The following is a 13,761-nucleotide window of genomic DNA, read 5'->3' on the forward strand; positions in this document are numbered from 1 at the left end:
ATAACTCAAAAATCAAAAGGTCAAATTTTCGATGTTAGGGGCCGTTCATAAATTACGTAACGCAAAAATCAACATTTTTCAGACCCCCCCCGGGTCTGTAACGCTAAAAGGGTCAAGTTTGACCCAATTTTGTTAGAACCGTAACGCTTGCCTCATACCCCCCCTCCCCCCTCTAGCGTTACGTAATTTATGAACGGCCCCTTAGGCAATCTTGGCAGTGGCACCTTTTGAACCATCGGTTTCTTTGGTAGTTTTGTAAAGTTTTCAAAGCTCTGTATTCCGATAGAACATTGTTTTCAAAAATACTCTCAACTTTCCTAGTTATGACCATCGGAAACTTAAAGTCATCCGGGGGACTTCTTCCCGGGCTCCATCGGATCCATCAACCACATTTCTACGTTTTCCGCATACAGGATATAGCGGACCTTAAAATTCGCAATTCGATACGCCCTATCGTCAATGCCATTCCAAAGAAACCGGGCAACTTTTAGATAAATTGACCAAGCAATACATATTAATAATTTTAGATAAAATTTGAGGACATTCTCGCTCTAATTTATCATTTTCCGTACAGTTTTCCAACGAGTTATCGCATTTTAATCGGTAATAATTTTGATGTTTTGCCAGAAATGAAAATAATAAATTTTCGGAAATACCACAAGAAATTTTCCTTCCCAGCCAAGTTCATTTCGCCATACCTCCGGAACAAGTGGTCCAAACCGCACTAAGTAACGTAGTTTAAGTTTCGTCTTATTTCCTACTACTCGATTAAAACTAGTAAATATGACGAAATTTGACGTGATGGTTTCGCGAATTTCCTCCAAACTAATATCCATTTCCCGAGATAATTAGAATCTTGACTGAGACTCTCAGCTTCCGAAGTTGAAATAGGAAGTTTCTATCAGTAAACTTTACGTAATCTAGAAATATTACCTTTCATTTACAGTAGGTGACGCTGAAATAAGTTATTCGTTTCGTATCAGCTGTTTTCCAGATGGAACTCATTCAAACAAAAATCCTCATACTTGTTTATACTGAGAGACAGCTGACAACGAAATGAATAACTTATTTCAGAGGCACGACTGTACGAATTTTTTTTCGGAAGGCCCATGAATTTGTGTAGAACTTTCCACCCAAACACGATTCAGTCGGACTTTCCACCCAAACCCGATTCAGTCGGACTTTCCACCCAAACGCGATTCAGTCGGACTTCAGTTTCTCAAACCAGCGAAAATCTAGCCCGACAATATTAAAATCCGTCTGACAGCTCATAATTTTCGGCCACAGATCGAAGGGGAATGTATAATACGTGAAGTAAAGAACGAGACTGGGAACGTTTCATGGAATGTGTGTGGTTACAAGAAGTCAATGTAATTAACCATCACTGTCAAGCAACAGTGCGCTGAATTAACTGAAAATGAAGATTCTATATGACCAATTCGATTAGGCGAATGATATTACAACGATGTTTCATGAGAATTACAAAGATGTTCAAGAAAATTTTCCATTCATCATTCATATCCAAGAATTATCTGACTTGCTCACAGATGTGAACTCTGGAAAGTACAGATGAATCGATCTGTTTGAAGTTAAATTGAGAAACCGCTGTGATGGTAAGTGGCGACCATGGTGGTCGTGATGGTAAGTATAGCTCGGAGATGGATTCCATTATCGTGAAAAGAGGAGAGAAATTCTTTGACATTTTTTATATTGGAGATTGATTCTGCCGCACATATTTATGTTGTCAAACGAAAAACATTCAGCCGATTTCTAAAACTTGTTTTTTTGTGTGTTTCGGCACTTCTCGACATAAATCTATTCGGAGCATTAGATCGAAGAGAAAAAATCATTTCGTTGCAGTAAAAGCCAAAGAAAAAGGTGGAAAATGTCCGACGTTGATGATGATTTTATGTGCGAAGATGAGGAAGACTATGGATTGGTGAGTGGAGTTATAATAATACCCTTTGTCTCCTGATTCTAATATGATTCTAAGGTTATGTTATGTTCGGTGGGGCATTTTTCTTTATTTGTCCGATCGAAAAACGTCGTATTAACAGGCGAACGACGCAAAAATGTTTCGCATTCAATTGATTTCTCGATTATTTATCGTAGGAATACTCTGAGGATAGTAATTCCGAACCGGACGTCGATTTAGAAAATCAATATTACAACAGCAAAGCTTTGAAAGAAGATGAACCCGAAATGGCGCTGCAATCTTTCCAAAAAGTATTGGACCTGGAAAACGGTGAAAAGGGAGAATGGGGCTTTAAGGCACTCAAACAGATGATCAAAATCAATTTTAAACTCTCCAATTACAAAGAGATGATGTACCGATACAAACAGCTGCTAACGTACATAAAAAGTGCAGTCACACGAAACCATTCGGAGAAATCGATCAACTCAATTTTGGACTACATTTCAACTTCCAAAAATGTAATTTCGATTGAACACTATCGGTTGATCGTGCTCGTAAACGTAAATGAATTGCATTTTCAGATGGAATTGCTACAGAATTTCTATGAGACTACATTGGATGCCCTGAAGGATGCGAAAAATGATCGGCTCTGGTTTAAAACGAACACAAAACTGGGAAAATTGTACTTTGATCGGAGTGATTTCACGAAGTTACAGAAAATTCTCAAGCAACTGCATCAATCGTGCCAGGTATGTGGAACCAATTTCTATGCAATTCTGTCGATTCGCTTCAAAACAGTGTCAGGGGTCTCTCATAGCACATTTTACATTTCCTTATATCAGTTTCACTTAGTGATGGTGAATTGTGTTAGATAAATGCAGGGATTAAGACTCTAAAGAGATGTTCGGCTTAGGGATGATCGAGTTGAGGTTATTTTCAAAACCTGCCCGAGTTGTGAAACCCAACCAGTGAAAATCTGACAGATTTCTAGCCCGTCCGAGTGCAGTCCAACTCGTTGACTGTAAATAATACCCGGCCCGCCCAGAAACTAATAAAAATAATAATTTTAGAGTCAGCCCTCTCTTAAGACAACGTTTTCAGGTGAAATAACACATCAAAATTTTCTGTTCTTTGAGCGTTGCGCAACATGACCATCAATAGCATGAAATAGTTGTGTCTCAAGTTGCTTCCGGTTCTAATTTCAAAGCCTGGTCCAACCCGAAATTAATTTTTTGAAACCCGACAGAGAGCCGAAATGTTCACAACTCACGCAAAGCCTAAAACCAGACGAGTTTAATCTGGTTGCCGACTGCCCGAATTTTCCAGTCAATCTGCTCATTTTTAGTTACAGATTATGAATGTAAATTTCGATCGAATAATTTAGAGAGTGAACGCCGATCGTAGCTTATGTCGTCTCAATGACTTTTTTAGCGTTCTTAATCAAAATCTAGCTTCAGGAAGAATGAGGTGATACCGTATGAAGAGGTAGGATGGTTAAAAGACTTAACTTTTGTCTGTTATTAGAATTAGAAGACATTCTAGCTGAATACAAGGTTGTCGGACGTATTATAAGATACATGGGTCATAATAGTCATTGTAATAATTCCAAAGACAAATTATTTACTCGGAACTACACCGTAAAGTGACTAGTTCGGCAGCCAACAGTGAGGTGACATGGGTCATAAGCGTTTAGCATTAAATAGTTTACTTTCCTCTGTCGTCGTCATACGTACCATAGTTCAGTGCCTCACGCAATATCACTCATAAAAGGCCATCCGATTTCACTGCCCGCTGCAGAAAACATTTGTGTTGCGAGTTTTATTTTTGAGTCCTAACGAGGGTACGCATGATATCAAAAAATGGTACTGGTCGTGAGGAATAAAATTTCTTATTGAAACGCAAGTCGTCTCACATTTCTCAAAATGTCGACTTTCCAGCCTGTCTGGCACAACAGGACTTTCAATTAATTTTTTTTTTTAAATTTCATTCGACATTTACGGCCAACTTGGATTTTCTGACGATCAAGATATTCCTTACGCCAAGCCTCATTGGTGCCTTTCTAGGGCTCAAATATGAAAGTCGTTTTTAAAAGAATGTTTTCGGGTGGGTAATGTAACAAAATGGCATTGGTTTCAAACCATGGCTTTATGAGCGACCATGGTCTATCAAATTCCAACGTAATGTTCCCTTGACCAAAATGTTCACACTGTGGAAATATTTATTGAGAATAAAACTTAGTTTACACAGGTATGTACCTCGATGCATCATTGATCCCGGTAATCAAATGGTCACGGACCTAATTTTCTACATTGAGAAATTATTATTATCAGACTTGAGTGAGGCCAAAAAAAACCTTGGATTTAAGATCCTAGGAAGCAGTAGGTATACATCCCTTCATTCAGAATTCTGTCTCCTAGTTTACAGTGGAAGATGTGAATATACTTTCGCTCTTTAGATATCGTCTTCCGCCAGAGTTCGTTTGTCGTTATTTAGCTTTAATTTTCCTCTTGATTTTGTTTTTGTTTGACCCGTTTTTTCATTTCAAATAAAATTCTTGGGTTTCACTCACCTGAGAAAAGTCTGAGCTCAATAGTAGTAATACACACAGAGGTTGGAGTTACCAAGCGAGGTACCAATTGAAAAGTGTAAATATTCCGAAAATTTGCGACGAAGCAATCAGAAATGTTGGATCAAAAATTTCCATCATTTGTTTTTCAGACCGATGATGGTGAAGATGATTTGAAAAAGGGCACACAATTATTGGAGATTTACGCGCTAGAGATTCAAATGTACACCGTGCAAAAAAACAATAAAAAATTGAAGGCTTTGTACGAACAATCGTTACAAATCAAATCGGCTATTCCACATCCTCTGATCATGGGTGTCATTCGTGGTAAGTGCGCACTAACTAACATTGATATGTCGAAGAGACTGTACAGTTCTTCTAGTTAGCAATTCCAAGTGACTTAAAACTCACACCCTTTTTTTCAATGTCTCATGTCCGTGCTAACCAATCGTTCACTTGCAGAATGTGGAGGTAAAATGCATCTTCGAGAAGGTGAATTCGAGAACGCTCACACGGATTTCTTTGAGGCATTCAAAAATTATGACGAATCTGGCTCACCGCGGCGCACCACCTGTTTAAAGTACTTGGTACTGGCCAATATGTAAGTTCAACGAAATCCACTCAACATTCGGTCAATTTGATTAAATCGCTTGGACCTAGGTTAATGAAATCTGGCATCAATCCATTCGATTCACAAGAGGCCAAACCGTACAAAAATGATCCGGAAATTTTGGCAATGACCAATTTGGTCGTTTCGTACCAGAACAACGACATCAACGAATTCGAGTCAATACTACGCAACAATCGTTCGAATATCATGGCTGATCCATTCATTCGCGAACATATTGAAGGTAATTGACCTGAGATTATATTTGACCCCGAAGGGATTTTCAAAATGACAAAATCTTTCAGATTTGCTAAGAAATATCCGAACGCAAGTTTTGATCAAATTGATCGGTCCATACACTCGAATCGCAATTCGATTCATTTCAAACGAATTGAACATAGAACCATTGGAAGTGGAAAGTTTGTTGGTGTCATGCATTCTGGACAAGTAAGTCATCGTTGTGCATGTTAGTGACTGGACTTTTCTAACTTTTTAATGGTCTTCCACAGTACAATCGAGGGTCGTATCGATCAAGTGAATCAGGTGTTGGAGTTAGACAAAGAGAGTCGTGGAGCTGCAAGATACAATGCGTTGGATAAGTGGTCGAATCAAATTTACTCGTTACAATTGGCAGTGATTAATAAAATGGCGTAAGGGATTGTGCCGGAAGCACAACTCTCTCACGAATGTATACCATGTGAATAATAAAATGCATCCAGTTCAAGCAAATTAATCTCAATGTCTTATTTATCGGCGTTGGTGCTCCTCCTAACGTTTCACAACTGAAGCATAAATGTATACTTCTTAGTCTTAGACTGTTTTCTCACCTAGCCTGCATTTCTATAAAATTTTCCAGTATATAGAAAAATTGGTAATCGAAAGCGCGGACAAGAGAATCCCTCTTCAATGTGGCAGTAAAAATTAATGGAAGTTCAGTGAACTTCAGACGCTTTATTGAACTGTCCTCTGTTGACTTTTGGCAACTTATATTAGTCCTATTGAGAGACGAAGTGATGTTTTGTACTATCATAATCATTTACCATCATCCTGTTCTTAAGAACCAACCGAATCACTTTTATCATTTCTCCATTACAATCTGTTGCGAACCAAAAACGAATATTCACCACAACAAACCACAGATCTCGCTGAACTTCACTTTAATATAAGAGCAGAGATCCTGCGCAAGTTTTTAATAGCACCAAAAAGTAACAACAACAGCACAAACTCAAAATAATGAACGCGAAAACTAGAGCAAACAAAACGAAACATTCAACTCTCTTCTTCATTACTATGCAACCAAAAAAAAATCGCTCGAGATCACTTATTGTGATATCAATATATCAATAGATTTAACGAACCAACTAAGGGATCAACGCTTCCAAAAAAGTGTCTATTAGCCCAGACACAGATACTGAACATAGCCTTCTATGAAAATGTGGACCGATGAGTCCCTCACACTTTGCTGTCTGTAAGCTTTAGATGTTCGGTAAAGTACGGTGTGAATGCCATATCTAGTCTACGTGGAAAATGAACGATGTAAGTAAAAATTTGAAAAAAGTCATTTTGATGAGTTTTCGATTGTCATAAAGATACGACAGTTAAAGTTGGTCCAAAATCGGCTATTTCTTCCCAGAATTGCTGAATTGTTAACGCCAGCAATGCTAAGAACGATTTGTAACCGTTTCGACACACTAGAAGTTCAATATATCAATATATCTGCAAACCGGTGAAACTTTACGCCGAGTCTATATTCGAAAGCTTTTGAAATTCCCTCTAAAATGAACTATGACACGACTATTTTGCATAGATTTTAGTCAGTAGAACTGATCTCACTATATATGGCTTATCTGTGATCGATTTTCAGAGGTGCGCTTGGGAGCTTTAAACTTCAAAAAAAAAATTTTTTTGGTATTTTCGTGATCATGGGACCATTCTGCAACCTACCCGCAGGCCTTAAACAACAAAATACTTTTGACAAAACGCTACACCCTAATAGGTACCTACAATTGAAAGGAGTTGGATAAGAGGAAATTTAAGCCGGATAATAGATTTTATGCCACTTTATCATCGTCTTCTATTTCCTCGTGAACTGTCACAATATGGTTTCCACAAATCTGACGAAGAGGAATTTCGTTTGCTGGGCTCTTCGTTTTCTCTTCTAATTAATTTGAGTCGACGCCACAATTTTTTTGCACGAATCTTGGAGACCTTAAATAGTAAACTTTAACTTACCGTTTCATTTTGTTAATTTGTCAATTCATTTTGTATGCAATAATTCTGTCAATCACTCAATGTGGTTGATTCGAAATGCTCCTTGAATAAATCAATAACGAACTATTTGAATACAGACTTTAGACATATATAAAAAAACATATTTTATACAGTCAGAGGCAGCAAAATTTCAGCATGAATTTGATCAACGCACTTCAAGCAAAAGTGCTACTAATGACAGCTGCCAAATAGAGTACTATTTTGTATGAAATTTTGTCCCCACTCTTTTTACAGTGTAAAATTTTGTACGGAGAACTGTCAAGTTTCAGTACCCTACTTAGAGTATGACTTTTGCTTGAGGATTTGATTCAACTGTTTTTCAGCTGATCCGAAAATACAATCAAAACTGTAAAACCAAAGCTCTGGGTGTTTTCAAAGCAGTTTTCCACTTTTTTCCCGATTTTCCATCAGAAGATGAACTTGCTCTTGTAAACTTTCGAAACTTGTTCAACTGAAAGTGCACTTGCTGTCTTGGGAAGGGATCAGTGGAAACAACTGATGATGACTAGATCACGCTATTCACTGACCGCCACTGAATCCCGAGGTCTAAACAGCGTCTTTACTTCACTATTTTTCACTTCAAGTGATCAAGTTGGGTAAGGGAAGAGCTGTTTGCTCTGTTTGTTTGTTTTTTAACTCGGTTTAGTATTAATAACCTCGCGCTATGTGTGAGTTCCAGTGTTTCATTCGGTCCGTTGCCAAATCGCAACGTAAAAAAACAGGCCCCTGACAGTGCGTTGGTAAAACCGTATAAAGACAGTTGTGATTGTATTAGTTGATCAGCTGAAACATATTCATGCTGAAATTTCACTGCCTCTCAATGTAAACAATAATATCAATAAATTTGACGTTTGTCCTGTTGCCCGATTGACTCAAAAAGCCCTTCGAACGTGGCCCGAATAACCATTGGGCCAGCCCGGGCCTGAAAATGTAGCAGATGACATGACCTCTATTATTCTACATTTGACCAAAAATTCACAGCGAAGGAACTGGCAAATAATCTATCCCAACAATTGAGTTCCAAACAACGATTTTATTTCGATTTATAGCAATATTATGAGCAAAAAATCATTCTAGAGTATAACGAAAATGTTTTTAGTTTTTTTTATAAAGCTGATTTTGTGTTCATAACATGTACAACCCGATGGAGAAGGGTCATTTGCCAAATGAAGAAAGACATTTTGTTTACATCTTTGCTAAATATCCCGATTCTTTCACATGTAAATTTTCGCAATTTCGACTGAATAAAAAGATGGCGCGCTATGCACGCATGTTGAAGAAGGTTTCTGACCTCGCTTATTTTCTTAAATTTTCACGATACTTTACTGAATTAAAAATTAATTATGCAAAATTTCGATGCATGATATAATGCAGAAATACTTCAAATAACGTTCGGAATCGAAATAAAATATAAAAATGTTTTGTTTGGAACTTAATTCCAACTTCTGTATTCAATTTTATTAATTTACAAAAAATCCCACTAAATTCCAAAAATTCCGTGGTTTCATAACTGACGCAGGGTCATCAACGAAGCAATCCTAAATTCCACTAAATTCCATTTCTTTCAAATTCCACTTCGGTTACCCCCTCTCTTCACAGTGGAATTTCGATTTAAAGAATGTCTTGCCCCAAAAATAGGTCTTACGATTCTTTGTGTTGCAGCGAGAAATTCAAACGTTTGTAGTCGGGGATGGGGTCGCATTTAGTGAAACATTGACTGTAATTGATTTTCGAAAAGAATGTTTTATTTTCTTTTAGTTTTAATTTAATTGAATGTTTCGAAAGTAAAAATTAATCAAACAAAATTACAAAAATGTTTACGATTCTTTTGACTTTGACAATTAAAAATTAATTTTAACATTCTACAGATTATATATTTCAGTGGGTAGATAATTTCTTTATTGTATGCACGTAAATCTGTTCTACTTCATTTGCGGTAATTTTTATTGACATAAATTTCAACTTTGTAATTTTCCTTAAATAAAAATTTAATTTTTTTTTATTGACTAAAAACAACAGAGACTCCGGAATTTCAGTTTACGGTTTTGCGTGTAATTTTAGGAAGTTTTTAGAGTTAGGATACAGTAGAGATAATATTACCATTAGGATGCACAGCAACTTTAATTAATAAATTTCATTTTATTTTTTAATTCTTATTGTAATTTTGTCTTCTTCCGAACAATACATCAAAAAATCAAATTACCCATACGTGGCATAATATACCTCCGACAAACTACCTAACCGTCCTCACATTTCAGTTGGAAAGATTCAAATAAAAAATTTGTTTTTTAACAAAGAAATCAAAAAAATTGGAAAATTTACAATTTTAATGACTCTTCGTACGCAGCCACTGCGGCCATATTGTCGATATTGATCTCCTCAATGTGCTTTCCACCGAATTGAGCAAATTTACCACAAGTGGGAGTTGATTCGATACTTCGCTTGAAAACTGAATGCAAAAATTGAAGAGTAAATTAGACGACCCATCACACCTCACTTAATGATCAAACGCAAAAAAACATTACCTCCACTGACATATTTCTCCATCATGTACGTACGTTTGCCGGAACATTCATCAGCAATGCCCGGAGCAATAGTCGACATGTCACTAACAGCCGGCAATACGACACGCATATTCTTTTTGACCACACTGGTGTCAATATTGTATTCGCCGCGTTGCATTTTCATGATCAAATCGAAGAAATTCCTTGGCAATTCCACGGTTGATCGATCCAATGGCATCACAAAACAGCGATTGCTTTCAACATCAACAATGGCTGATTGATTGAATTTGAAATCGTGATAGAATCGACCGGTTCGACCATCACGGAAATCGGGAACGTCGATTTTGGAATAGGACTCATCATCGTCCATGTCTAATTCGATTTCTTCCTTGAAGAACAGTTCATTCATACGAGCATTGGGTGATATTTCGAAATCGGGAACCAATGGCCTGCAATGGAAATTGGGATCATGTGAATAAAGTCCGTAGGAACTGGTACCGACATATTTCAAGCAAATTACATGACAGCTGGTTCTCCAGATGCATCTTGGAACGGCGAATTCATGTAAAGCATTGCTTGGTTGTTAACAGCATTGGCATCGTATGGAACACCACAGAATCCATGGAAGCGGTTCAGACGTGCTCGAGCGCACGATTGGTAAATTGCCACACCGCCCATTATTCCCATGAACAAGACTGTCACAGCAGCTATGAAGAGGATAATGGTTGTGACTGTGGACATTTTACGCTGGCGCGTAACCAACAGAACATTGCCATTTTCTGTGTCGCTTGTCGTAGCTTCCTATAATGCGATATGGTGATTAAAGAAGCGGCAGTCACATAAAATTTCTGTGAGGATTCTATCCTTTCAAGGATTCTAACACCAACAGAATCCTTAATCTTGAGGCGTAGTAACCTGCTCAGGGCAATATTTCTCGAAATGTCATTTCTCTAGAGAGATAGTAAATTTCGAGACGGTAAAACTTTCAAATAGTCATAGGCTACGAACTGCCCAGTCACTAATGCCAATCAGTCACTAATGCTACCTAATAATAACGATAAACGATCGTATAAACAGAACGTTATCGCTTCATTTGCTCTGTATTTTATTTGTTCAAGTGGCTGTGGTGCTTTGTTTTGATACCGAATGATATCACCGCTTACACCGCATTACTCAAAATTGTTTGATCAAACGAAGGAAATAGGCGTACACTCCGATGATACATTCATTGAACTGCTGTTTTTGCAAAATTAAATTTGAGGCTGAAAATTGCGTAGTTCAAGAATGATATGAGCACTTCTGAAGAATATAAAAAAAAACTCAATTGATGAAGAAAATTGCATCGCGTTTCTAAGGCCATTTCTTGTACGCACGTTACGTTACGTAAGCGGGAAAACTTATTTAACTTCGACAATCATATGAAATTGCATTTTCATACCTTGGACATAATTTTCCGAATATTTCTCGTAATTTAGACCCTCGGCATAAAAAGTCGTTTTCGCGTCCGTTGTGGACGGCTGACTTTCGGCACTTTTGCTTAGAAATGCAACTCGAAGGAAAACGTTTTTTTTACTCGTGTGATACTAACCCCTGCCTTCGGCTCGGGCCAAAAGTTTTTAGTAGTCAGAATTTTTTTTCTTGTGTTGCAACTTACTATCACGCGTGGTGTCTGATGTAAAATCGTTTCCCTCATAGGTTGAAACATACATTTTGTCATTTAAGAGAATACTAACGATACCGAGTGATATGTATAACTACCTCGACTGTCATAGAAAACTAAATTTCTTCAATATATTCCTCAGGGCAGGGCTTACTTTAGAGAATTTTAATTCTGAAAATTCCGAAAATTCTCTAAAATAAGCCCTGCCTCAGGGTCGTCATTTTTAGTGATCTCTGTAGTTGTACATTCAGCGCATATGAGTCACCTATTCCACGAATACAAATTTTGACGCAGACGCTTTGCGTAGCGTGACACACTATCTTCACGATTTTATAAAATCTTAATTCCTGGGTAGAATTCAATTTTGATAAAAAATAAGTACTAGGACTGACGCTGCTGCATTGAGTGCTGTTACCTACGAGTATTTCGTTATTTTAAATGTTCGATACTTTTGTTGCAGTTGAAGCTATTAGATTACCTACTTCATCCGTAAAAGCTCAATTCTACATAAAAATTAGAAAAGGATTGTGAGTGCCGTAGGAAATAGTAGGTTACAGTTATATGCTGCGAACGTAATTCATTACATGAGGCAACAATTTTGTGATAATCGCAAACTCACTCGTGTGTTTTTGAGCTTCAAGCCTTGGTAACTGTCTATTCGGACAAAAGGAAGCGTTTGTAATCCGAGCCGAATGCGAGATATACACACTTGTCAAAAGACAGTTGCCGAATCAAATTGCCTGCAATTACACTATAGCTAATATTACTGATAATGCGACTGGTTAATAGAGGTATCTCTTTATGGGCGTTCAGGGAGTGAATGGAAACACAGTCCTAAATGTTAAACCATCCCAACGGCTCATTGTTTAGTGCTGTGGATGCTCCTCACTTTAATCTCGATTTCGATTCTACCATTTCTGAACATAATTTATGTCCACTAGACAGCCCCCCTCTATAAACATGTTACTGACTCGAATAAAATTTGCATTCCAATTGAATTGACTGTAATTTTTGATTCAAATTCATATTATCACAAAATAAAAACATTTTGTTGGTTGATAAAAGCGTTGAGTCAGTTGGCGATATGAACGGAAATTGGTATTTTCATGAGTGTTGCACTGATAAATCATTAATCAACTGCATCAGACCAACGAACTGTGACGGAAAAATCCATTCCGTCGAAAAACCTTGACATGAAACTGAATTCCGATCAATAGCAAAATTTTCGTTATTTGAGAAATTGGAAGTGACAGGTTGATATGTGTTACGAAATAAGTATCCATGTCAAATAATATGATAATAACCCCCTGGATATGACAGAAAATAATTTCATACTACGCATTACACTGGCACATTGAGCACAATTTTGTTTTCGATGAGAAATGATTTAGTAATATCTAGTCTAATTAGTAGACTCATGTACCCATCAGATGTAGGGTAATTATCCCACTATGAATTGGAACAATTGTTTACTTTTCACGAGTGAAAACATGATTACATCGCAAACATAAAATGGGGGTATTACGTATAGGACAAATCTTGTTATGAATAGGAGGAAAAATACACAAAACAAAATATCGAAACTAATCGACTTACCAATCCTTTGGCCAATAGTTTTTCCGATTTCTTCTCACCGAAGGGTTTCGTTAAAACAGTCATTTTGATGCTTTATTCCAACAAAACAAAAGATTTTTGTAATTAGAATCTAAATTGATTTTGTTTTGGACTTTTTTCTCCCTTTGTCACTATTTTGAATGAATATCAATGATATGATATGAATATTGTACACTGCTGTTCAGATAGTTCAATGAACAATGAACACAATGAACGATGAAAAGAGCAAACCGTGCGAGAGAGTGTGTACTAGATTTTCACTTACGTTGTTGTCCAAAAACGTAAATTTTTGATTTTTTGTAATGCTTGGAACGGGTCAGGTTCGGTCCAAGGTAAATAAAGTGTGGAGGTCATGTCATTCAGACGCGCGCCGCCTAGCACATATTAGTTCGACGCCAATGACATCTTTTTTTATAATGATTGACTATGTTTCACAAAAAATTTTTGCTATCTCTATTTAAATTCTATATTCTACTTTTTGTTTTTAACGAAGGTAGGAGATGGCAAGATTCGGTTTCAGGTTTCAGGTCAAATTCAGGTTCAGACGAGAGATCAGGTCAAGGCTGAACCCGAAATCGAAAATTCAGGCTCAGGTCGAATTCTGATTGAATCTGAAGTACTAAA

The 13,761-nt window shown here is 37.1% G+C and overlaps 2 protein-coding genes across 3 annotated transcripts; one reads left to right on the forward strand and one right to left on the reverse strand.

The window, feature by feature from the left end:
• Positions 1-1,702: 1,702 nt before the first annotated feature.
• On the forward strand, positions 1,703-5,821 carry LOC119071103 (COP9 signalosome complex subunit 2). Of its 2 annotated transcripts, XM_037175745.1 has the most exons (9): positions 1,707-1,939; positions 2,113-2,433; positions 2,497-2,664; positions 4,495-4,560; positions 4,634-4,808; positions 4,944-5,082; positions 5,142-5,332; positions 5,394-5,535; positions 5,598-5,821. In XM_037175745.1, exons 1-9 carry the CDS (start codon positions 1,886-1,888, stop codon positions 5,740-5,742), a joined length of 1,401 nt encoding a protein of 466 aa, XP_037031640.1. In that variant the 5' UTR covers positions 1,707-1,885; the 3' UTR covers positions 5,743-5,821. The 2 variants fall into 2 exon arrangements, with proteins under 2 accessions (XP_037031641.1, XP_037031640.1); XM_037175746.1 differs by lacking the exon at positions 4,495-4,560 and having other exon boundaries at positions 1,703-1,939.
• A 3,579-nt stretch (positions 5,822-9,400) lies between these two features.
• On the reverse strand, positions 9,401-13,334 carry LOC119070899 (integral membrane protein 2C). Its single transcript, XM_037175426.1, has 4 exons — positions 13,120-13,334; positions 10,384-10,664; positions 9,885-10,312; positions 9,401-9,808 (listed from the first exon to the last, which is right to left on the reverse strand). Exons 1-4 carry the CDS (start codon positions 13,180-13,182, stop codon positions 9,678-9,680), a joined length of 903 nt encoding a protein of 300 aa, XP_037031321.1. The 5' UTR covers positions 13,183-13,334; the 3' UTR covers positions 9,401-9,677.
• Between the last annotated feature and the right edge of the window lie 427 nt (positions 13,335-13,761).

This window comes from Bradysia coprophila (genome assembly GCF_014529535.1).
Source record: "Bradysia coprophila strain Holo2 chromosome IV unlocalized genomic scaffold, BU_Bcop_v1 contig_106, whole genome shotgun sequence".
NCBI classification, from domain to species: domain Eukaryota; kingdom Metazoa; phylum Arthropoda; class Insecta; order Diptera; family Sciaridae; genus Bradysia; species Bradysia coprophila.

Coding starts and splice junctions, on each gene's coding strand:
- LOC119071103 (XM_037175745.1), top strand. CDS start 1,886: ATGTCCGACGTTGATGATGATTTTATGTGCGAAGATGAGGAAGACTAT. Junction 4,809..4,943: donor GATCATGGGTGTCATTCGTG/GTAAGTGCGCAC, acceptor GTTCACTTGCAG/AATGTGGAGGTAAAATGCAT. Junction 5,083..5,141: donor TACTTGGTACTGGCCAATAT/GTAAGTTCAACG, acceptor GCTTGGACCTAG/GTTAATGAAATCTGGCATCA.
- LOC119070899 (XM_037175426.1), bottom strand. CDS start 13,182: ATGACTGTTTTAACGAAACCCTTCGGTGAGAAGAAATCGGAAAAACTA. Junction 10,665..13,119: donor AACTATTGGCCAAAGGATTG/GTAAGTCGATTA, acceptor ATCGCATTATAG/GAAGCTACGACAAGCGACAC. Junction 10,313..10,383: donor TCTGGAGAACCAGCTGTCAT/GTAATTTGCTTG, acceptor TTTCCATTGCAG/GCCATTGGTTCCCGATTTCG.